The sequence below is a fragment of the Alosa alosa genome, chromosome 23 (assembly GCF_017589495.1).
Source record: "Alosa alosa isolate M-15738 ecotype Scorff River chromosome 23, AALO_Geno_1.1, whole genome shotgun sequence".
Taxonomy (NCBI): domain Eukaryota; kingdom Metazoa; phylum Chordata; class Actinopteri; order Clupeiformes; family Clupeidae; genus Alosa; species Alosa alosa.
Window position 1 is genome coordinate 7,055,836 of NC_063211.1, and position 25,684 is coordinate 7,081,519.

Genomic DNA, 25,684 nt, shown 5'->3' on the forward strand with positions numbered 1-25,684 from the left:
CCATGCTGGGGCAGACAATCCTAAGAAAGCCCCTGAGAAAACAGGAGACTTCAGGGCTGTCTTTAAGGAGCGCACAGTCCTGACCTTCTCCATGGACATGGCAGTTGACCCAGACTTGCAGGTAGAGGACGATGGCTGTGACCAGGATGAGCTGGAGGCTGGTCTGCTGGTGGCCACCTGCGTGGAGATGGTGTTGGGCCGGGGCTGTGGACACGGCGAGACCTGCCAGGACTGCAGCAGCACCGGCTGCTCCGTTGGAAGACTCTGTGCTGATGCCAAATGGTGCCGGGATTGAAACTGGTGAGACTGTTTTCATTCTTAGTAGATGTCCCATGGCACCCAGAATGTCTCAGCACCCCAGAGAGGTCCTGACTTGTAAACATATATTGATATGCTCTTTGTGAAAAAAATAGGTGACTACATCTTATTGCATTTAGAGTAAAAAGTGGTTTGTGTGCTCTTTGTTCAGAAGAGAAGGTGGATGCAGTGATGTCCTGCCGTTATGACAAGTTTCTAAGTGCTAAAACACCCAAAGCCATTTTGAAGGACACTAAAAGTATGTACCAAATATTTACAATGTACATTTAGGATTTGTGGAAATGTCTTGATACTCATCTGATAATTATCTAAATTAATTTCATATCCATAATTTCCTTTACCCTCTCAGCAAATATAACCATTTACTATTACGACAGATAAAGGCGGATCAGATAAAGGAATGCGGGTTGTGTTGAACTTTACAGGCAGTCACAACTTCCTGCAATGCTCCAAAAGTGATGCTGGTGTACATTTGAGTGTTGTGGTAAGTTGTGGTAAACATTTATTTCTTGAACATTGACATTATGTTGATATAACACATGTGAAGGCCTATTTACATGTTTAAATGTTCACCTTGGCAATAAATGATCAATTGTTACAGGAGTCAAATGTCCAGCCCATTAAAGGAAAGTGTCATGACAACCATATTTCAAGAGCTGACATATTTCAACATTTACTAATGTAGCCTTTATGGTTCCTCATGCCATAATTTAAATAACTATTCATGGATGTAGTCTTTATGGTTTCTAACGCCATACAGTATAGTCTTCATGGATGTTTATATGCAGTAATCATGATTATTCAGGCACCATGTAACTTCAGTAAGAGCATCCTGGTGAAGTGGTTTGAAGGCAAATGTGTGATATAATTGAAGGTAAACTACTTGTTTTAACTGTATTATTTTGTATTATACCACAGACATGCAAGGATGAAGAAAGTCAATCTCTAAGAAAGATCTGCCATTTGTCTTCTTCATGAAAGCGAACAAGGGTGGAGAGCACACTTTAGAGTCAGCATGTGAGGGGTGTGGATGCAGGGCCTGCACCGAAGAAAACAGAACAAATGGACTCACTGTACTTCATTAAGTATCCTAAATAATGAGGATACTAAAAAAGGAGTACTAAAAGACACGCTCACAAACATTTACTAAACAAGATTATAGGCTATTTCCATGTCATTTCCACTCAACATTGATTTGTACAACTTACAACATCGTCTTACTTTCAACATATTTTATTTTAGCACCCAATTAAGTCACCAGTCAGAAACAAGAATAAGCTTCATACAGCATTGAAAGCATAGCATTTATTTATGGATGTAGACATAATTTCAAAGCATCTAACATCTTTCAGGTTATAAACACATTACTGTCATATTATCTTCACAGATTTACTTTCATTTTAATTTATTGATTTCATTATGTTTCTCAGTATTTGACAATGTGCCTTTATTCAAATAAAAACAAATGAACAAATGAAATTAGTTATTTATATCTTCTCTATACCTTGCATGTCTTCCTCTAATTTTTATTCCATTCATTGTTTCTATGAAAACAGTCTATAATGACCATTTTATAAACAATTTCCTTCATGAAGTGTGTAGTGTGTTGTCTGTGTTGTAGTGGCAGACTTTAAGGATCGCTACATAAAATATTTCCTTCACGTGTTATTCATCAGTGAAGTTACATGACTGTTTGATAATCTTCGGTCTCAAATCCTCTGTTTGCGATGCCATTTGCGCTGTCAGCATAAGGGTTAGTAACAGACTTTGTCTCTTCTACCAGCTTGGATTTCCTAGATGAAGCAGGTTATCCACATGTGCTGTTAATTTGTTTGCTTTACACATTTGATGTTTGATTTATTTATTTGAGAGACACTATACACAGGAACGGACTGGGGAAAAAAACACAGGGCTCGGGCCCTGGCATATTTGGCCCAAGCAGCCCTCAAATCGGCCGGACACGCCTAAATAAATACAAAATCCTTGCATTATACTGAAATGCATACATTTTCAACTAAGTGTCGTGGAGCACTGAAAGTGTATAAATGTAGGTATCACTGGCTATCCCTCTGACAGAGGTATCCATATTGGGTCATTCTACGGCAACTTAGCCACCCATGTACATGACACCTCTCAGATTTTGCTGAAAAGCGGTGAATATATGCCTTATGTTACCAAACAAAGGAATCTGAAGTTTCAGGTCAATATCTCAAACGGTTTGCCTGTGCCGTCCATTTGAATTTCGGGTGCCACGGCCCTAATTGACACATTGGAATTTCACATTTCATCTTTTGCCATTTTTGGAAGCCCATAATGTCTGTTCTAATAGTGGTAGAGGGCTGGAAACTGGTGTGGTAGTTCATTGTAGCCTGTACTACACAATTCTGGAGGCAGAATCAACATTCCTTAGTGTTTGGGTGAGAGGTGGGTCACCAAAGTCCTAAAAATGTTGACGGCATGTGTGATTTTTCACTTTTTGGGTGGCCCTAGCACCACAATTAATGATCATATTTATTCTAAACAAGATTATTTGTTATATGTGGGAACCTTGCTCTTGCCAAAATTAATTTGAAGGGTATGGTACCACTGGTGGGGGTTTCATGGGGGTCTAAAAACCCTCTCCGGCAGAGGTGACTCTTGGAACCCCATATTTGGACCCCCTAATGACCATGTGGGCACTTGATGATCCTAATGGGATTTATACCAGATAAACATATTTTTTCTTTTAATGGGAGTTTTTCCTTGTCGAAAATGGTGCATTATGAAGAATAAAATTCATATTATGGAGTTTAATAGTCAAAAATGTTATTTCATTAAAAGAAATATGTATCTTTATCTGGTATAAATCCCATTAGGATCATCAAGTGCCCACATGGTCATTTGGGGGTCCAAATATGGGGTTTCAAAAGAGTCACATGACCCCCACCAGTGGTACCATACCCTTCAAATTAATTTTGGCAAGAGCAATGTTCCCACATATAACAAATAATCCTGTTTAGAATAAATATGATCATTAATTGTGGTGCTTCGGCCACCCAAAAATTGAAAAATCACACATGCCGTCAACATTTTTAGGACTTTGGTGACCCACCTCTCACCCAAACAGTAAGGAATGTTGATTCTGCCTCCAGAATTGTGTAGTACAGGCTACAATGAACTACAGTACCACACCAGTTTCCAGCCTTCTACCACTATTAGAACAGACGTTATGGGTTTCCAAAAATGGCAAAGGATGAAATGTGAAATTCCAATGTGTCAATTAGGCCTGTGGCACCCGAAATTCAAATGGACGCCACGGGCAAACTGTTTGAGATATTGACCTGAAACTTCAGAATCCCTCGTTTGGTAACATATTTTCACCGCTTTTCAGCAAAATCTGAGAGGTACCATGTACATGATACCCCGATATTGGCTGTTTTCACGTGGAATGACCCTATTCCCCTTACCCTCCGTGCATAAGATCCAATAACGTTGTTTAGACACTCTTTTGCTGTCCAGGTTTGCAAATCATTCATTAAGGAAACGTATATGCGCTATTTGTTATTATGATCACAGCACAGCCTTACTATGTTATCATTACATTATCAATTACAGTTGTCAGCATGTCATGTCACACCTACCTGCTTCATCACTGAGTTCTTGTTACCAACTAGGCCTCAACTAGGATACACTGTCCACCTGCAGCTCAATGTCTATCTGCTCTGCTTGCTTGCATCTACATCTCGTTCAAATTCAATGAACTTCAACCTGTTGCTGACATAGGCTAGTTTACTTGCAATATTCAATAATAGAGGGTGGTCGCCCAGGGCGTCATATAAGGTAAGACCGCCACTGCTGATTGGACAGGAAAAGATTGGCTGGAGAAAACCTACGATTATACCGCAAACCCAGACGACGTACTGAAGGAAAATTAAATTGAGCGGAAGTACTTAGAGTATTGGCTATATTCTGTCGGCTCAAAAGGGACAATGCCCGGTATGCCAGATGACCAGTCCGCTCCTGAATACACTGCCAGCTTCGAGTATATTTGCTGCATATTACTCTTATCACCCTTACCTTCGCCTGTCCACAATGCCCATGCTGATGAGGTAGATGCCCAGGAGAACAGACACACCCATGACCACCCCGAACACCACCAGCCACACTGTAAACGGCTGTTCTGCAGGGGGTGCCAGTGTGGCAAGGATACCCTCAAACTCAAGGGTGTCATCGCTCAGCTGGAAAGCGCTGTTGAGGCGCCCTCTGGACAGTCTAGATAGATAGATAGATAGATAGATAGATAGATAAATAGAAAGATAGATAGATAGGTAGATAGATAGATAGATAATTTATTCATCCTGAGGGAAATTTTAGGCATCCAGTAGCTTATACAACCATACAAAACAAAAACACATATATCTCACATACTTAAAAATCACTCACAGTAATGTAAACATTTAAGACATTGAAAAGTTGGATGGCCCTGGGGACAAAAGAACCTCCTCAACCTGTCTGTTGAGCATGACAGTGACAGAAGTCTGCCACTGAACATGCTCCTCTGTTTATTGAGCATGCAGTGTAGTGGGTGGCTGTCATTGTCCATGATCGCCAGCATCGCCGCCAAACGTGCAAAATGTAGCCTAGGGCTACAACTCATTTTAATGAAGTACATAGCAAAAATAGTCCATTAAAGGAACCGTATGTAAGAAAAATATTTCAATTAATCATAAAATGGCCCTGATATGTCACTAGACATTAAGAAATCATGTTCATTTCAAATACTTATATCACTGACAACAGTAGTCCAGCCAGGATATTGTCATTTAAAAAGTGAAGTTGCAGCCCTCAACTGTTGTTGATGTTGTGTTTTGTCATGTCATGTTGTGTTTTGAACTGATGCACCACCCTCCATCTATCTACTAATCACGAAGTCAGTAGTGTTTCGCCATCCGCGTGTGCAACCTCGAGTCAGGGGGGAGGGGGAGGGGATACACCGCTCTTCAGTATTTTGAAAGTGATTGCAGTACCAGTTTTGGCCACAATCTTGCATATGGTTCCTTTAACTATGTTCAGTTCACGTGTAACAGTGTAGGAGTGTAAACAATGTTTAGCTCATAGATTATTGCTTAAACTTGAAGTGTTTTGGAGTTTAATTCCATGTCGACTGAGCCGACACCAGCTACTGTCATTGAAGACAAGAAACTGTGCATCAAAGGGTCAAAATAGTAGCAGCAAAAGAGGATTGTTGATAACAGAACAAGTGAATGTGTAAAACGAAAATGTTTGGTGGCATTCGATTAAAAAAAATGAACACGTTATGCTTGGTCCTTAAAGGAGAATTCCGGTGTGATATTGACCTAAAGTGTATTGAAACATGATACCTAGTGTGAACGTATGTCTAATAGCTAATAGCATTAAGTGGAAATGCATGGATTCCAGTTTCTTCCAGTAGCAGCAACTGGAATCCATGCATTTCCACTGAATTATTTTTGGAATCTGATCCCTTATCATACCTGTTCATTCTTACTCGTTGCTCGACTTATCGTGACTAAATTCAAGATGGCTGCAAACGCTAAACTTCGTGAAGATACTGTCTGTATAAATCGTCTTGTAAGTAAACTACCAGTGCTTTTTAAAGTTCTCAATGTCTCGTTTTAAATGTCAGGGCCCTCGGAAGTCTACCAATGAAGTGTGGAGATACATTGAGCCTCGTAAATGGGTGTAAAACAGTGATTTATTTGCATGGCTAGCCCGATGCTGAAGCACCACTATTGAAAAAGCTGTTGGTAGCATCGGCTAACTAGAGCCAGATTTTGGAGTGCAGGGGACAAGCCGAGATGGGCTATGAGACATACGTTCACACTCGGTATCATGTTTCAATACACTTTAGGTCAATATCACACCGGAATTCTCCTTTAATCGTATCGCAATTAACGTGTTAACGCTGACAGCCCTAGTAATCATGTCGGGAAGTAGCATGCAATTGAAACTAAGAGCTGTCTAGTGCACCCAGGCAGTAACTTGGCAGACATTGCCCATTTTTCAGATTTTATATCCCCTCATACCCATACTTGTTGACTGTACGTTTGTCATGATTTTCAAGAATCACAATTACGAGTTTTAAAGGTCCCCTGTGTAACGTTTTCAGTTGTTTGTTAACAAAATCAACATTTCCCATTCATAAATGTGGCCCCATTCATGTTTAATTACCACCACCATCAATTCAAAGCATACCTATTGGCTTAGAAATCCTCATTTACATCTACATAGTGCAGGGGCAACTCTCATTGCCCTTTTGAAATAACGGTGGCCAGCAAGGGACATATGCGAAATACAGCTTTACAGTCTTTACAGTCTGCATGCATAGAAAAAATATTATCTTTCATCTATTCATCTGCAGAATTTCCCTACATTCAGCAATGTAAGTTACGAACCCATTTTCTACAAGCCACATGTCTTCCTAACATTCGGACATTGTATTTTCCAACAAAATAAATAAAGAGAAAAATAACTTTGTTTGTGATCTGTCACTGTCTCACTTGATCTCTAGTCTCTAGACGCAGAGACAGTTGAAAAAAAACTAACCTAGTTAGTACACAAAATTATATTAATATTTTGTTATTGCTTATTCAGAGAAAGGTTTATATTTTGACACGTGTAGAGAACTAGTGCCAGTTTTTGATGTGCAACGGCTACCGTAGTTCTAAACGAGGCAGCACTTGAGAGGAGGGTTGCAATATAACACCTACCTACCGGTAGCCTAGAAATCTAGACGCGCCCCTAGCGGCAGCAAATTACATTTGCTTGTGAGCTCCAGAAATCGAAACTTAATCAGGACATTGAAATCGTGTATAGAGTCGTTTGGTGGGCTTAACATAATGATTGATGGCAGAGTTGCAACGGTTTGGCTTGAATTCCCTGCTACTTGAAAACAAATATCCTATTGCGTCCTATTGCGTGCAGAGGGAATTTGAAAGACAACTGATTATCCCGCCCCTCGGACTGAGCACTGCAAACAGTGAGTGCCCAGACCCTACATTTTAATGTGGGTCTGGCTCGCCAGGCTAACCTACCGGTACTAGATGGGAGAAATTCTTACACAGGGGGGCTTTAATGCAGGTTTTTAACACGGCATGGCCATTGTTTATCTGACCTAGCAACAGTAACATAGGGGATGTGGGATTTGACAAATTGTGAATGGTCATGAGATTTGCGTATCAATGGTAATAATGTGGACGCACAATGGATCTACTTGCTGAGCTAAAATGTTTTTTGTGGATGCAGAATGGATTTGTTCCTAAAATCCGTATTAAAACGAATGTGCTGTAGTGTAGCCAGAGCCTGTTAGGTAAGTGGTAGAGACGGTACAGTTGACTGTCAGCGTTGTCCTACATGCTCTGATTTTGTCGTCTAAGTGACTGGGTTGGGTGAGGGACTAGAGACGGTAGAGTTGATCGTTTGTATAATCTCACCGTATGGCAGCCTCCACCTCATGTTTTGGTATGATCCTTGCTGAGTCAGTGGGATGTGTCACAACAAAGTAGAAAGACACTCTTTTGGTCTCTTTATACACGTGCACGTTGTCTGCCCTGAAAAGAACAAAGTGTAGGTCATCTGGCCTGGAAGCAATTGCAATCAGTGGAAATATCAAACCGAAATATCACCGAAGATCACAGTACCCACTTAAAGGCAGAGGACAAAAGTGTGTTGAGCAAAACATCTGCATTTCAGACTTCTTTGTCCCCGCGAGAGTTTAACAGGTGCGATAATTCAAAATCCCCATGTTATTTTCCCATAGGAAAAATCACAAGATACCGGATTTCAAAGATGGCAGCTTTTTTGTAGGCGAACTTCAGAGGTCTGTATCCACCGCCCAGTCTACCACCACCTCACCTTTGCCTCACTGACATGACTCAACTCTACCAGCCTGGCAAAGCAAGACTCATTCATGAAATGAATAGAGTCTGGTCACTCATGATTGGGATCTGTTTACAAGCTAGCATGGTAACAGACATACCGTTAACTTTGAAATCATTGATGTTTGCGGGCACTGCTCCTACCGCTCTTTCGGTTTCGAATTTATAGCGTCAAGCCCCTGCTGATTGGGCAGGTAATCTACCGACTGATTGAAACGCTAGTGACCTGGTGTGGCCGTGGCTAGGCTACAACTCTATTCAATACATGCAATTGACTCCCGTACAGCAGGACTCCCGCGGGACTACCGTGACCCGTGGGAGTCCCAAAAAATTGTCTAAGCCCTTGGGCCTGGGCCCGGTAGACCTGTTCTGTAATCTATCCCTGCCCACATTGGCAACCTTGCAACCTACAATAATCTTTAGTCCCACTTTCTCTTTCCCACTACATGTCAACCACATCACAAAAACTGCCTCCAGACTCACTCGACCACTGTAATAGCATTCTATTAGCAATGACTACTGCAATAGCATTCTACTATGACTACTGCAATAGCATTCTACTATGACTACTGCAATAGCATTCTCTTAGTACTACTGTAATAACATTATCTTAGCACTAGCCTACTGCAATAGCATTCTCTTACCACTACTGCAATAACATTCTATTAGCAATGACTACTGTAATGGCATTCTCTTAGCACTACTGTAAAAGCATTATAGGAATAGAATTCTGGAAATTCATTTGCTCTGTTGTCTACAGTTTGTATTAAAGATATTTTGGTATTTTGATAAGACTTGGTTTTGCTGTTTATTCAGAGTGGGAACCTGCACACTTCTACCTCTAAAATTCTGAGATGAAATGACATGCTATGAACTGATCTTGATTAAGAAAACAACAGTAGCCCTATCTCTCCATCATCATTTCTCAGGTGGAATGTAATTGTGAAATACTTACACAAACTTGAGCTCCTCGCCCTTCTGTGAGTAGTACCGTCGCATGGCATAGGCTATGGTGGTCTTAAAGAGGAACATCTCATCGGTGCTCCAGGCATACTGGGGAGCAAGTGATTAGTGATATCAGTACAAACTAAGAGCTAGTGATGTAGAAGTGGTGTATCTTTCCCTCTCATTGAATTTGGGATTGGTGACTTACAGCCTGCTCCCCTAAAGCAGCCTTCAAACTCAGCCTCACTTTGAAAGCGTTCTCAGAATCTGGACAGTCACAAATAGCATATCTGTTAGTTTTTGTTTCAGTATTTCAGTGTCCACAACACATTTAAGGGTCAGTAAGGGTCGGGCCTTATGGACCCTTTCAAGAGAGTTCCATTATCAGCATCATAGTTGGCCCCACAAGGCTTCTGTTTTAACATTCCATATGTTATCTTAATGCAGAGGAAGTAGATTGGGAACCAAATAGAACGTTCAAGCATTGCTTTTGTTTTTATTGTTAAAAAGGGTCTATACTTACATGGGTCCATATTTTGGTTCCATCCTCGTGTTCTGTTGTTAGCATCATTATCCTTCTTCAGCCAGTCATAGAGATCTTTAAAGTAGTCTAGAAGGGGCTGGGAATTCATCTTCGTTTCTCCAGAAATTTGTTCCAAAGCTTTGGTCCAAGACTTTGATCTCCCCAACTCCAACATCGACCTATTTTTTGTTAAGGCCACTGTTTTTCACATGTTTTTCCATGTGTGTGTACACATACTATTTTCCTATGATAATTCAAGTTTCACCAATTCTCTCTTTTGTTTTTGAATTAATATGATACTGAAACTTAGATGATTCTACAAAATGAATTTGACCATCTCGTCATGAAAAAGTGAGATATGCGTAACATATCCTACGTTGTGTACCTAAGTTTGTTGCCTGCCTGTGTTGAATTAGTGATGTCACACTTGAATAGAGGACCAACATGCCCAGAAGCATTACACAGAGCTGCCTGGAACTGGAACTGGTAGATGGTCCTTGTGAAGTATCTAAATGACAGGGCATCAAGAAAATTAAGACCGTTAGAATCCAGACAGCTTTATAATATTTGAAGAGGTGATGCATTTTCCTCTTTATAACGTCATCCCCGAGAGCAATTCTGTTTCACCGGATGAAGGAGTAGTCTCCAGAGACATGAAACAGAGCTGGAGGATCACAATACGTCTCATCCCTGGGAAGAGGCTCAACAACACCGACCAACTCTCTCCTGTGAGGTGGACAGAGAAGAGAAACTCAGGTCACCACGGATAACATCAAACACTGGGAGAAATGCAGTCGGTTTCTCAGAGCTCTGTCAATTTTTTTCAGACATACATATTTGTTCACTGCTTATGAGACTATCAGGGCATTCAGTCAGTACATGAAATGCGCTCAAGGGTGATGTAAGTGGTTTATATGGACCTCCCCAAATGGACCACAATGGAAATAAGCCTTAGATCATTATTATGTTATCCCGACCTTTTGTTGTAATGTCATTGTATTGTGCGATGCTGTATTGTGTCTGAAAAATTGATGGTCAAATAAAATCAATCAATCAATCAATCAATCAATCAATCAACCAGAGAGGAGCAGCTCACTTCATGCTCCACCACCGCAGCATCCATTCGTCCTTCGGTATGGTCCCCTGAAATGCCTGCCACCTCCACTCCTCCAGCATGTAGGTGAATGGCAGCGTAGCCACGATGGTGAGAGCCTGCTTCAACAGGAAGTTGATCTCAGTGTCTGGAGGAGCAAAACCAGTTATTCCTCTAATGTGCTATTTCAAAACTTCAAGTAAAGTTAGCCAACCTGTGCAAATACATGCTTAGTTATGTCATGCCAAGAACAGGATTGCTTTGAGGTGAGTTGTGCATTTCTTACTCGTGCAGATACATTTACAAAAAGGTACAGGAAAGAGTGGGAGTATCGCGCAAAAACTGGGAGGATGGATTCAAAATGGTTCAGAGGATGGTCTGTTTGTTAAAGGGGCCATATTATGCAAAACACACTTTTGCTGTGCTTTTGTACTTCGATTTGGGTCTCTGATGCTTCTACAAACACTCCAGGTGTGAAACAAAATTGTGCATTGAGTTTTTGTGGGTTAGTTGAGAGAGGTTGATGTCAGAAACTATGGAAATTTGTTACATCATATCCACCGCACAGTCCACCACCACCTCACCTTTGCCTCACTGACATGAAATCATGGCTGCAACAGAGTTTTCCTCAACTTTACCAGCCTGGCAAAGCAAGACATGAAATGAATAGAGTCTGGTCACTCATGATTGGGATCTGTTTACAAGCTAGCATGGTGACGGACATACCGGTAACTTTGAAATCATTGATGTTTGCGGGCACTGCTCCTACCGCTCTTTCGGTTTCGAATCTATAGCGTCAAGCCACTGCTGATTGGGCAGTTAATCTACCGACTGATTGAAACGCTAGTGACCTGGTGTGGCCATGGCTAGGCTACAACTCTACTGCAATACATTTGAAATACTCTTCACTGGCCCAAAACACCCTCATGTCCAGACCCTCTCACTCAACATCAGTGGCACCAATGTCATTCCCTCCATGTCCATGGATGGGTTATGAGCCACTGGGCCCCTGGGCACTTTTATGTGAAAAGCTTGGGCTTCAGAGGCCCCTAAGCCTTTGGGCCCCTGGGTCTGGGCCCGGTAGACCTGTTCAGTAATCTTTTACACATCTGATATCATCCGTATTTCAAACAGAAACTCCCCAGGGCACGTCTCGTTCTTGTTAGCATATCTGTGCAATATGACACGAGTGGGAGCGGGGTTGGTAAACGATATCCCCGCGGCTGTAATTCCACCGTAGGTACGAGGCCGAAGGCCATATAGCATTGCCTAGCCTATGCTGGGCTACCACCTGGTAATAGGCAGCCAATTTCACAAATGCTTTTAAACTTTTGAATAAGCTACATCAACTCTACTGGGCTTATATACCGACCCAAATAAAGTTTTGCCCATTGTCATTTAACATTGTTAGGCCATGTTGCATCATACATGCAGGTGTCTGAATTGATTCTGCTATGGTTAGTGTATTTAGCAGACATTTCGGCTGACCCAATACCTTGACTATTAGGCCACTTTACTACGAAAAATTCAAACAAAACCATCAATGACGTTTGTCACACATTCTTTATTACTCCTGCATAATAAATTGCATTTTATTATCACTGGCAGTTGGAGGCTTCCGAATCCTCCAACACCATGTCATCGACATGACTTGTATTCCCTGGCTTCTCTTAGGACCATGAAAGAGTCTGAAAGAGACTGAAACTGGCAAGAAAGGAGTTGCGGATAACGTGTAATCTGAGGGGATTTTTTTGCAAACAGCTTCAGGGACATGTTTTGTGCAACCCATAGGCCTATTTTGACTTGTTGAAAAAAAGTATAATATGGGCACTTTAGTAGGAAGAGGGGCCGCCGCACGTCAGACACATTTGTGGTGTGAATAGACGCCACGCAAAAGACACGCTACGCTCACGCCACACTGGCAGTCTGCAGCCAGCCTAATAATAACGTGTGTGCGACATTAAAGTGTGTGTCGCAGTATCCTATATTCTATTTAAGTTTCAGCATTAGCATCAGCATTAGTTTGTATTACACTTTTAAAAGGATTTATTGCATCAGCATTAGTGTGTATTACACTTTTAAAAGGATTTATTGCACCATGCCCTTGACTGCGTTTCGGCGTCAAGCCGTCTTCAGTGTGCCTTCAATTAACCTTTGTCCTCTTTGAAGTCAGCAGGCAGAAGACCCAGGGCCAGCAGATGTGATGGGGTGGCAGCAGACAGTGACATGATCTCCCCCACCGCCTCATGGAAGCCCTCATTGGCTCCGTCTCGCAGGGGATAGGAGAGGTTACTGTAGGCCATCTGGTACTGGTTGTGCCCCATCTCGTGATGGACAGTCAGGAAGTCGTCCATGTTGATTTTTGTACACATTTTAATTCTGCAAGATATAGAGGAAGAGAAAAAGAAGAGAGCAGCATGGATGAGAGGATGTGAGAAAGGGAAAAGAAAAAAAGAGAAAAAGTGAGAAAACCACAAGTGACGCAGAACAAAAGAGGAGGTGTGAAATAGGAAAGGACGTACTGTATGGGGAGAAGTGGTGGTGTTAAAGATTAAAAGGTGTTAAAGCAACGGCAAAGCACTTTTCCTCTGTCGCACGCACGCTATTTGTTTATCCAGCACCGGCTTTGAAAATAACAATGTCTACAGACAAGGTAGAATATGTTGCATGATTTTATGAATGTATGATGTATTGCGACATCAAAAGCAAGTAAAATGTGTAGTTTTTCATGTCTCATTCCATCGAACTATCCGCCACCCAGGGCCGCGTTTGGGCATTGGGCACCTGTCTTTGCCCGTATCAATGCATGCTATCACAGACAACAATGGCTTCGCATGAGACAATTAGGAAATATGAAAGCGGATCTTGAAAAAAGAGAGAGCTTCAGCCAGACGTTCTCAGTAAGGCGCGCCAAAACCATGGCCGTACGCACTGTGCGTATCAGCCAAGCTACTCAACAACGAGAGAGTCAAGTCAAGTCAAGTCAAGTCGGCTTTATTGTCAATTTCTTTACATGCACTGGTCATACAAAGAATTGAAATTTCGTTTCTTACTTTCCCATGCAGACATAGACATACTTTAAATACAGACATAGACATACTTTAGACATAGACATAGCCATAGACAATAAAAAATAAAAATATACAGACATACCACATACAGACATTAAAGTGCGAGACTGAAATATAGAACATATATCAAAATATAGAAATATAGAATATATATCAAAAAATAGAGGTAGTTGTGTTGTATATTTACATAGTCCTAGCGTAACCTTCTGACAGAGTAGTAGTAGCAGCAGCATTGTGGCAGAGTGATAAATAACATTGATAACATTTACATGAAGTTTAAACTTGTGCTTGTGTGTACTGTATATTTACATTGATATGCAGTCATTTCAAGTATATCAGGCTTGCAACACGTTAGGCTGCGCAGTCACAGTGCAGTTCCACAGGGCGGTCCTGGGGAGGTGTTGGGGGGGGGTTAGGGTAGACAGGATCCTAGGTTCCTGGCTGGCTGGTGGGTGGGGTGGCTGTCAGTGATGGGTGAGTGGGTAGAGTGTTCAGCATCCTGATTGCTTGGTGGATGAAGCTACTTGCAAGTCTGGTGGTGCGGGAGCGGAGGCTCCTGTACCTCTTTCCAGAGGGCAGGAAGCTGAATCGTGTGCAGGGTGGGTTGTGTCCTTGACAATCATTAGTGCTTTGCGGGTGAGGCGGATGGTGTAAATGTCCTGCAGGGAGGGGAGTGGTGCTCCAATGATCCTCTTAGCTGTGTTAACAATGCGCTGGAGGGTCTTCCTATTCTGATCTGTGCAGCTTCCGCCCCACACTGTGATGCAGCTGGACACGATGCTCTCTATGGTCCCTCTGTAGAATGTAGTCATGACGGGAGGCGTGGCACTTGCCTTCTTCAATTTGCGCAAGAAGTAGAGGCGCTGCTGGGCTTTCTTCGCCAGTGATGCTGTGTTGGTGGTTCAGGAGAGGTCGTCGCTGATGTGCACCCCCAGGAATTTTTGTGCTGCTCACTCTCTCCACAGCATCTCCGTCGATGGACAGTGGTGGCATTTGTTTGTGGCCTCTCTGAAAGTTGACAACAATCTCCTTGGTCTTGCTGATATTCAGCAGGAGGTTGTTGTCTTTGCACTATTTGGCCAGCAGGTCTACTGCTCTGTAGTGAGCCTCATCGCCCTTAGTGATGAGGCCCACCAGTGTTGTGTCGTCCGCAAACTTCACCAGATGGTTGGAGCTGTGAGTGGTTGTACAGTCATGTGTTAGCAGTGTGAATAGCAGGGGGCTGAGCACACACCCTTGCGGGGCCCCTGTGCTCAGGGTCAGAGTGCTTGAGGTGTTGTTCCCGACACGTACTGCTTGTGGTCTCTGCAACAGGAAGTCCGGCAGCCAGTTGCAGAGGGAGGTGCTGAATCCTAGCTTGTCCAGTTTGTTGTTGTGGTATTATGGTATTGAATGCTGAACTGAAGTCTATGAACAGCATTCTCTCATATGAGTCTTTATTGTCCAAGTGGGTGAGGGCTGGATGGAGGGCAGAGCAGATTGCATCCTCCGTGGATCATTTGGCTCGGTATGCAAACTGGAAGGGGTCCAGGGTGGGGGGTAGGATGGCTTTGATGTGTGACATGACTAGCCGTTCGAAGCACTTCATGATTATGGGCGTGAGTGCTACAGGACGGTAGTCATTCAAGCATGATGGTGATGATTTCTTTGGCACGGGTATGATGGTGGCAGCTTTGAAAAGTGATGGGATGACTGCTTGCTCCAGAGAGGTGTTGAAAATGTCTGTAAAAACATCCTTCAGTTTTTCTGCACAGTCCTTAAACACTCGGCCTGGTATGTTGTCTGGGCCTGCTGCTTTGCGTGGGTTAATGGTGGCTAGTGTCCTCTTCACGCTGGCAGAGGACAGGTACAGGGGTTGGTCGAATTTCCCCTATGTGCGTGTATTCACACCAAATTGGCCTAGGCTACAAAAAACTTCTCAACTCTGCACAGTAGCCTATTCCATTAACTGCATGCCAGTAGGCTATACAATTTTCTGTAAAGTAAAGTTTGTAACGTTATCAAAATCAACTTAATGCTGAACTATGCACGCGCGCACCTTTTGTTTGAGCAGGAGAGATACACAGGCATGATACAGAAGTTGGAGGCTAGCTTGTTGTTTTCTATCAGCACATAATGGTATAAGCTAATTCATTAACGCGAGACTCATCATGGATATAACAAGTTTTTTAAACAACGAAAACAGAAAGGATGGAGACAGCAAAGCGAGAGGAGTTAGGCCTATTTCAAATGGGCAAGCCGCAAGCACAAGGTAGGCAAGATTATTGCTTGTCAAAAGTCTAGGCTAGCATTACCACTGTTTAAAGCCATACGTGAACGTAGCCTTCGCTAGAACAAAACTAGGTAACTTTATAGGGCTATACAAAGTTGTCCAAATAAATAGGTCGTTGTTAGGCGTTGTTGTTATAAAGATATTGCATGTGGATGTTATTAGCCTACTACAGTATGTAGGCTACTTTTTAACTAACAAATGCAGGAACCTAACCGGGACTAATATTATCAAAGCGTTGAAAGTTAGGTGGGTGTGTGTGTACCATCCCATTCATTCCTGCAGGTGACCTGTCCACTTTTTTCAAAACGAGGATCAAAATAGGGATAAGTCCACGTCTAGGCATATCCCTGTCCCTGACAACGTTACCGTTATCGGCTGCGACACCCCCCTTGTTTGTATTTGATGTGGTTGGGCTGTGTGTGTGCGCTAGACTGCGTGTTTCAATGTATTTGATGTCGTGGCTGGCTATACTAGGGCTGCGTGTTACAGTGTATTACAGACAGCGTGTTACAATGCATCATGATGTGGCTCATCATGATGTGGCTCTAGGCTACAATGTTTCATGAGTTCAGAGTTCGGGAGTTGCACATTTTAGTCTGACCTGGGTACCACTGGCAGTTTTCAAGCCTTAGTTGAAGTAATTGATGGTAATAATGTAATATTTCATGGTTGATTTTTTGTGTGCATTGCCCCATGTTTGTAGGCTACTTGTTTTTTGTATGTTGGTACAATTGTATGTTGGTTATACGGTTCCACAATATAAATGCAAATTTCATTTTTACATTATGTCTGTCATAATTTAATTGCCTCTCTCTCTCTGTCTTATGTATATTGATAATAATAATAATAGTAATATATGTTGGGGGGTGGGGGGCCTCGGGGAGGCCTCTGTCCCGGGCCCCAGATGCAGTAAACAACATGTTCATTTGGGTGAGGGTGACAGAAAAGCTTTAAAAGACACTTTTGAGTGTCTACTGTACCTGAAATCCTTGCGATTGCCCATATCCCACGCTGTTGGGTGGCACACCACCCTCCTACCATCATCTGGCTTCTCAAGCATTGAGTCGCTCCAGAAATTGTCATTCATTTTGTAAAGGCCAACTGACATAAAGAATGACTCTGCCTCCTTGAACATCCTGTCAACAGTCCATTTCTAGACATTAAAGAAACGAAAGATAGACAAGGTGAAGTGAAGGACTAGGATGATTGCCTCCACCACACCACAACCCCACCAATGGAGAACATTTTGATATTGCCAAATCCCACTAAATGAGATGCAGTTGTTAGATAATGAAGCCATTAATTAGCATGGATGCTACCTACACTGTAAGATGAAGTTTATTACCTGTTCAACCATAGCGTTACTGACGTCAATATCAGGTTTTTCAGGGTACGGGACACAGAGTGAGTACAAATTTGTCCAAAACCTTCCCCACATATCACCTAGAAGTACATCATACTTTGAAAACAAGCTGTTGCCATGGTCTGTTGTGTAAAACTATGATGCATCAAAATATATAACATACAGATATTGCTAGCCAGCTCCAAGGGTTGTTCACATCAGGACACAGTTTTGCTCTAGTTAATACGAATGCACAGCATACTGTGATGATAACAACATGAATAGCAATACTTTTAGTGCAATTTTAAGAACAAAAAGGTGACAGCCAGTTTGAATCCATTGTTGGTCAGTGTGGACACTTATATTGTTGTTGGCCTAATTACTGTTGTCTTTATAGTTATCGTTCCTGTTGTGAACAGCCCTTAATTCTGGTGGATCATTCATACAGAGAGTATTCAAATTCAGCTCGACAGCTGCATTTCCTCTTGACCTGTTTCACTTAACACTTACCCAGGAGATGGGCAGGAAGGCCTCCATCTGAGCTGATATGGTTGGGGTATGTCTGCTGCAGCTTGGATCTCACGTACGCGTGCAGTTCCGTGTACAGGGGTAAGATCTAGATGAGGAAACCAATCAATCTAAAATAGATCCCCTTTACAAATAAACTCCCCGCAATTTTTGTACAAAGAGATTTGTACAAAAATCTAAAAAAATTGATTTCTTTCCTTTACTTCTGCTAAATGTCTCTACTGAAAAAAACACAGAACCAACCTCTTTATAAATTTGATGGACGTCATCCATGAGCTCATCCCGTGTGTACTTATACTTGCCATCCTCAATGGTTTCATAGTTCCATCTCCAGTAATCGCCATAGTCCTTGAATCCTTTGATAGTATGAAAAGCAGCATTGTTGTCCATGTTTTAACACCACTCTGAATGAGTACAATTTATGGATGTAGACCTACTAAGCCATTTGTTGTCGTCAGCGATTACATGTTTACACTCAGGTGCGCTGCTTTGGTAGTGCTTTTTGTAGTCAGTGTTGCTACCATTCTGTTGTCAGTAAACAGCACGAAGATAATGCTATTCAGATACTTCAATGTAGACATCTGGTCTTTTCAATGGAGTCAGTTTGACACATACAGTATGTACACGTTGGGGCTTTATAGAAAAACTTTCTCTAGTTCACCACTTACATCTTTAAAGGCTGGACTGCACTTTGTCACAATGATTATCATTTCTGTTTCATTCATGGTGAAACCTGAGTTAGTGTACCGCTCATTATGGCTATGTGTGGCTGAACTGAGCTGGCTCAGCTGACTGGAGTGGCACTGTTGAGCCTGGGGTATAGGGTTAGGGTGGTTGATAGGGTTGTACTGGATTTTTGAGTGACTCCTGGAAAATTAATAATATTTTCCAGGACATGAATTGTCCCGTTTTTTGGTGAAAACGAACATTTGATTATAATTTGTGCTAGTTTCAAATGAAACAGCTATTCGGTTTTGTTCTTGGTTGTGTTTATCATACATCAAATCCTGTGTAGCCTACATAAACAGACATAAAAGGCATGTTTTTTGTTGATTGGCAGCAGAAATAGGGTTTACCTTACTATCTAGCAACTGTCGCGCAACCACAGCTGACCCCAGCTGTGACCCCAGTTCCCACAATGTAGTTACATGTGCGTGTCTAGCCTAGTTGCTCTGTAATGTAGAAAGTCACAGCAGCAGGGAAAGGAGTCCAATTTTGTAAAATGATGCACTATTTAGTACAATAATACATACATCATTTCAATACCCCCACTTACTGAAGTGGATGCGATTAATACTGAAGTGTATTAACCAACCCCCTTCCTTATTTTCATATCAGAAAGTTGCCAACCCTACGTAGCAGTCACTTGCTACCGAAGCTGCATGGGGAGCCCAACCTGCATAATTAAGGTAATTTTTGCTAATATTGTTGCATAGTGCTTCTTTAATATAAGAAATGCATAACTGCTTGTAACTTAGTATTATGCATAGTGTAGGAGCCTATTGTTAATATTGTGTTATCAATGTGGCACAAACAAACAAGGTTAGAGTTTATAGCCTTATATCTTGCAAGAGCTAATGAAAGGGCTTTATGAGAACCATTTAGACTAAGCAACCTTAAAGTGACAAAGCACCATATAAGTTAAACAGCATAATAACTTAAATTTATAACTTTTTTTTGTTGGGGGGTGTGGGGGGAAATGTCCCGGATTTTCTCGAATCAAATGTGGCAACCCTAGTGGTTTAACTCAGCTGACTGGAGTTAGGGTTAGGGTGATTGGGTTAGGGTTAGGGTGATTGAGGTGGTACCGTTTAGCCTGGATGCCTCGTTCTTCAGGTCCACGTAGTCCTCATACAGCGGCCTCATCTTCTTCCCAACCTCCACTCGCCAGCCCTCCCAAACGTGCAGTCGCTCATAGTAGTCTCTGCTGTTGGCCATCACATGCTCCAGGCCTGTGGAATAAACATGTCACTCTGGGGGCTTCCACTGCTAGGACTCATACAGATGTCTGTATGTGTACCTGCTAAACTGTAAATATGCTGGCTGGTTAAAAGACATACTGTTGTCCAGTCTCATTGATAATACAGAATATCGCATCACTGATGTTCAGTAAGCATTTCTCTCAGTGTACGCTTTCTGCACAGATAATGTGTGTCTCAGAAAGGCATTAACTGTGGCTTGAAGTGCACATCTAATGAATTTCCTCCCATTGAATGGGCAATGCTCACCTCTTAGGTGCTGTCTGCCTGGTTCATTTCAAATCACTGTTCTCTGAGACAGACCCCATAAAAATCCATCTACTATCTTCTCATTCCCATCAGCCAAGCCATATTTACACCCTTCAATAGTCACAACCTTAAAGGGACACCAGGCAAGCCTGATGCTTTTTCTCTACGAAACTCCCCCTCGCTCGGTCTGAAGCTCTTTTCCTTTTCTTTGCATCTTCCGTCAAGGGTTTTAAGCTGCTTCTTCGCCCGGCTCTGCCATTATACACACGTTTGCAACAATCTCTAGCGTTTCGTTAGCCTGCCTCTGTGCTGTAAACTGATCAAGCTTCGGTCGGCGGGTAGGATACACCGAACTTGCAAGTGGGATATTCTTTCTACAGGCAGTAGGGTCGGGCGAGAGAGCCTTCTTTCGCCCTGTAATGAGTCATTTAACCATATACCGACTTACGAAGATGATTAATTAACACGAAAACGTTGCCTGGTGTCCCTTTAAAAGGCCCTCGGTGTTGCAGGGTTGTGTTTGCTAGCCACTTTCCTACAAGGAAACTATATATTGGTCATTATTTCCTCCTCATTACGGAGCATAACCGATAATCACAGAACATTCATCAAGACCTTGATCGTCATGATCACTAGAACTGTGTTTACCTGGATCTAGAGTCATGATGATGAGAGCTGTGTTTACCTGGCTCTAGAGTCATGATCACTAGAGCTGTGTTTACCTGGCTCTAGACTCATGATCATGAACGCTGTGTTTACCTGGCTCTGGCTCTAGAGTCATGATCATGAACGCTGTGTTTACCTGGCTCTAGAGTCTGGCAGTCAAAGGAATCGTCCACTTTACACACCGTGGCCGTGCTGTAGATGGTGCTCATCTCACTCATCACCTTACTCAGCTGTGAGAGAGGGGGATAAGATCATCTCCTAACTCAGCTGTGAGAGAGGGGATAAGATGTTACGTTTCTAAAAGTAATTTATGTCAAATGTCCTCTACTTTGCTTAGATAGCAGTCTCCAAATACTAGCCTGGGAAAAACCCAGACGTACTTCCGGCAAATTCGAGATTCGCCCTGAAAGTCCGTCTGACCAAGAACCCATTCTAGCCCATTTCCAATTTTCCTAGATCTAGGCACCAATCAGAACCCTTGAGGCGGGCTTTACACGATGACGATAGCACACCCTGTTGAAGAAGCCGGGTTTTTTGTAAAAAACAAATACATTAACGATAGCTGCTGACGCATGTTTGAAGCTGCTATCACGTTGGTTTAAGACAGGGAGTTAGAGGTTTCTTAACTGCTTCCTTATGTTGGAATATGCAACATTGTACAAACATGTAAGGGGTACTGCAACAGTGGTAGGCTACTGAAAACGGTTTGATTCTGTTCATTTATAGGCCTACAGTAGCTGGACACGTAGCTGACAGAAAACACATAGGGTAGGCTACTTTTGAATTGGTGTGCTATGCGAGCATAACTCGAATGCTACACTTCAGTGTTTGCCTTGAAACAATTTCGGCATAATTGCTTTGAACGTTTCAGTCTCTTGCTCCCATTCCTGCTTTATATGTCCCGGTCAGCCAGAAAGGTAGCCTGGCGGGCCATCCTATATCATTGAAATGTATAGTCTGGAATCGACCCATTCACCTTGCTTAATCCAAGGGGCGGGCAGAGAATTTTCTTTCAAACTGCCTAGGCATGCAATAGGCCAGCGCTACGACCATATCCGTATCCGGTCAGCAAAATGGCAAATACATCCTTCTTCGAAAGGAATGACTTAAGTGCATTGTGTTGCTCAACTTTCAAAGAAAAGCACAAGTCCAACTCCTCTAAAGTTGACGCCAATGCCGATTCAAACAACCGCTCTTCGTTCGCCATAGCCACCTTCCTTGTTGTTCACTGTCGTAGGACTGTCGTCATCCTGTTAAGCCCGCCTTAAGACTCTCTAAAAATATAGAGCGCTGTGATTGGATGACGTCCACGGCGTCAGCCAATAGAAATTCCTATGGTTTGCTACTAGACGTACAGGCTGAGCAAATTCATTTGCCGCCGCTAGGGTGTGTCTAGATTTCTAGGCTACCAGGACGAATGAAACAAAATGCTCGTTTGAACGTGAGCGGTTTTGTTCAGAGCTGAAAATGCAATTGTGTTTGACAGAGGGCAGATGTAAATTGCCAGTGACACAATATTAGCTTTCAGTGTGGCACAATGTCTTTGTAAATTAGCCTACATTTAATTAAAAAGTGGTTATTCTTTCTGCTTCACCCTACAACCAGACAGTGTTGCAAATTGTGTGTTTCCGTCACCAGGGTTCTCAAGTTTTGACCTCAGCTTGGAGTGAGATTTGGGGTGGGGGCACTGCTCACTCACTAAAATGTTTCACTTGTGTGTAGAATTTAATAAAGTAAGTGCACTATTTACAAAGATGAGTGCACCATTTATTAAAATAAGTGCGTAAAACTTGCGTACTATGTAGCAAAAGGTGTGCACACATGGGCAAATTATCAGCCACTGGGCTCAGATGTGAAATGGGCCCCCCACTTCAAAAGGTTGGTAACTCAGCTTAGTTAGGGTGGTCTGGGGGATGCTCCCCCAGAATATTTTTTAGTAAAATAACCCCTTAAATAACAACTTCTGGTGAGTTTTTTTGGAAAGCAGCATTAACCCTTTGAGACCTTGAATTTGTCATTGTATACATTCTATATCTTGTTTTTGTTTATTTTTCAGGACAGTCTGGGATTTGTACCCATCTTGCATAGCCTATGTCTCTTATGTCAGCCTTTATATCAAGGGGAAACCATTTGTGTTTTTATGTCACCAGGAAGCATGTCAGTAGAAATAATTTCATATTTAGGTGGGATAGATTGGAATCTTGAAATAATCTTGACTGTGGGATATTCTATGGCTCACCAATTTACGAGATATATGTATGTAGGAGTGAGACAAATATTTTATGTATTAGGCTCATTTCTTTATACACTTGAGTAACCTATGTGCATGCTGAGACCAACTTTTTATTTTCTATTTTTTATAAGGACAGCAAGTTCATTATTTTGGGTTGCTATTACATTATGGTGGTTGGCAGCTCATTGTCTGCAGCAGTCCTGTATCTTTAGAAAAAAAATGTGTAGCATACTCGCTCAAATTGATAACACTCATTGAGCTCATTTCATTCATTGTTGACATGGTCCATGAGGCTCAGACGGCCGTCCCGGGACTTGATGAACACGCCGCTAAAAAGCACAAACGAGTGCGAAAGTTGCAGCCATGACGACAGGGAAAGTGCAGGCAGCCACGAGAGTGATAGGTCGTATAAAATGATAAAATGAACGTTGCTGATGTCTGGGTTACACAAAGCTACAATGACACAATCATTATGTTTTCTTAATGACCGGCAGTTTAGTTTAGTTTATAAATAAAAAAATATTTTGCCATAAAGTAGACTAGGCCTATAGCGTTACAAATGTTCGTAGAAATGCCTGATTTACACACACTGTTAAAGTGCCATAGGCTGGTTTACCAAATGACAGACAGTTGAATTTCTGAATAAAAATAATTTTGAAGGTGAGGTGGAATACAACTGGCTTTTCAAACGTAGTGATATGAGAACTTTCCAAAAAGCGAGTGTGATGTGTGATGATTCATACAGGGAAAGTAAACCACCCACGGGCCCCCAACCATAAGGTTTCAGTTTGGTGTGATTACTACTACGGCTTCCAGTGCTAAGCAAGACAGTCACGTAATTCACCAGAACTGTTCAGACTAATTTTTTGAGACAGTTGAATTTCTGAATAAAAATAATTTTGGTGCAGTTTTGAACGTGTAACCCCACATAAGCGCACAAGCATATAGTGTGGTTGCAGGGAGGGGATGTCCTATTTTGGAATTTTACCCGGATACAACGAACACTATTTTTTGATTGGATGTTGGTGGATTTATTTTTTTGATTTGGCTGGTGAGTGGTGGCCTAGTTCTGAACCCTGCGAGATATCCTCTCGTATCCCTGCGCTTCCACTAATAATTATGCAGATACCTTGACATCCCTAGTCATATTTCTGCGTGAGAAATGCAAGGTGTGGCGTGTGAGCGTGTGAACTTGTTGAATTGCGTGTGTCTCACGCCCATTGCGTGAGACTTGAGAACCCTGAATATACTCACACATATGACTAACATTGCGAATATGTGTCACATTGCAGGCATTTTAACTCACGTGAGCCCCCTTGTCTGCGTCCAGCGCTCCTGAGCCTTTGTCCTGAAGTGTCATGAGCTGTAGTTTAGTCTCCAGATTACTGATCTGATCGAGGGGGAATAACTGAGCTTCCTCTGAGACTGTGATGTAGAAGGCACCCCAGATGGCCCCCTGTTGGGACTAGAGAGAAACAACATTTGTGTATGCCACACCCGTTAACAATTAAATGTATTTATTTAGCAGATGCTTTAAACCCAAACGATTTACAGACAGAACTCACAGACAGGACCAATCAGCCCACATGTCTAAATTCTGCCATGTCGGTCTGCCGTGACTGGCAGATGCCGTCTGCACTCACCAGCTTCTGTGAGTTTTCGTCAGTGATGTTGGTGTTGTATGCCCAGGAGGCCAGTGAGTACTGGTACATCAGCTCCGTGGCGTTCTGGTCAAACCTCTTCAGGAACTCTTCAGCCCGCAGCTCGAGCTCAGACTGGGCTGCCACCCCCACGGCCACGGCCAACACCAACAGAACCCTCGCAGACATCTTACAGAATAACATCCACAGCGGCGTACTGATGGAGCAGAGTTCCCAGCAGAGAGTTTTATCAGCGACCCCTCGACTACTTTACCCTTTGGTCAAAGTCACAATTGGCCATAAAGGCACAGCCTTTGGAGATTGCTTTGATTAGAGAGCGCAGTACACTTGTAGTCAAATACGCACTGTTGCGGCGTTGCCTGTCTATGGAGCGTCTAAGTGCCTACACTCAGCACTGCCATTAGTGACCAAAAATGTGATAACTCAGAAATATATGGTAAATATTAAAATAAATATTCAAAAATAAATATTCAAAACACGTTCAGTGATCAAAACAACTCTACTGTCATGTTGGCTTTGTACTGGAATGTCTGCAGACACGTGACCACATAATGGATCATAAAATCATAAAAATGTAAAATTGTTATTATCCTAAGATAACAGACTCTGTTCCCCTGTCACGCAGCAAGATGGCTATACCTCATCCAGGTCTACACCTTTAGATGTTAAGAGCTCACGAGCATGTGATGTACTCTTTTACATCACTCTCATCATGTCCTTCTTGGACAGATAAGAGGACAAGAATTTGGATTTATTAATGTCCAAAGTGACAAACAGTGTTTTCCTGCTCTATTCCTGTTCACTTGTTTAGATTGTTATTCTCTCTTTATTGCCAGTGTTGCTTAACTCAATCTGTGCCATGCACAATCCTGGTTGGGAGATTTTGGTTTCTTTCCACTCCGAGTCAGG

General features: G+C 42.3%; 1 protein-coding gene across 1 annotated transcript; it reads right to left on the bottom strand.

Moving 5' to 3' along the window:
• Positions 1 to 1,603: 1,603 nt before the first annotated feature.
• On the bottom strand, positions 1,604 to 24,998 carry ace2 (angiotensin I converting enzyme 2). The gene is made up of 18 exons (XM_048234667.1): positions 24,758 to 24,998; positions 24,421 to 24,579; positions 21,018 to 21,111; positions 19,796 to 19,939; positions 18,231 to 18,343; positions 17,970 to 18,075; positions 17,463 to 17,560; positions 17,098 to 17,270; positions 12,927 to 13,153; positions 10,778 to 10,922; positions 10,309 to 10,407; positions 10,067 to 10,189; positions 9,682 to 9,860; positions 9,367 to 9,425; positions 9,169 to 9,266; positions 7,770 to 7,886; positions 4,375 to 4,569; positions 1,604 to 2,111 (listed from the first exon to the last, which is right to left on the bottom strand). The coding sequence occupies exons 1-18, from the start codon at positions 24,956 to 24,958 to the stop codon at positions 2,000 to 2,002; spliced, it is 2,442 nt and encodes an 813-aa protein (XP_048090624.1). The 5' UTR covers positions 24,959 to 24,998; the 3' UTR covers positions 1,604 to 1,999.
• Positions 24,999 to 25,684: the final 686 nt, after the last annotated feature.

Coding starts and splice junctions, on each gene's coding strand:
- ace2 (XM_048234667.1), bottom strand. CDS start 24,958: ATGTTATTCTGTAAGATGTCTGCGAGGGTTCTGTTGGTGTTGGCCGTG. Junction 18,076..18,230: donor TCCATCAAATTTATAAAGAG/GTTGGTTCTGTG, acceptor TTCCTCATCTAG/ATCTTACCCCTGTACACGGA. Junction 4,570..7,769: donor GAGGTGGAGGCTGCCATACG/GTGAGATTATAC, acceptor CTATCTATCTAG/ACTGTCCAGAGGGCGCCTCA.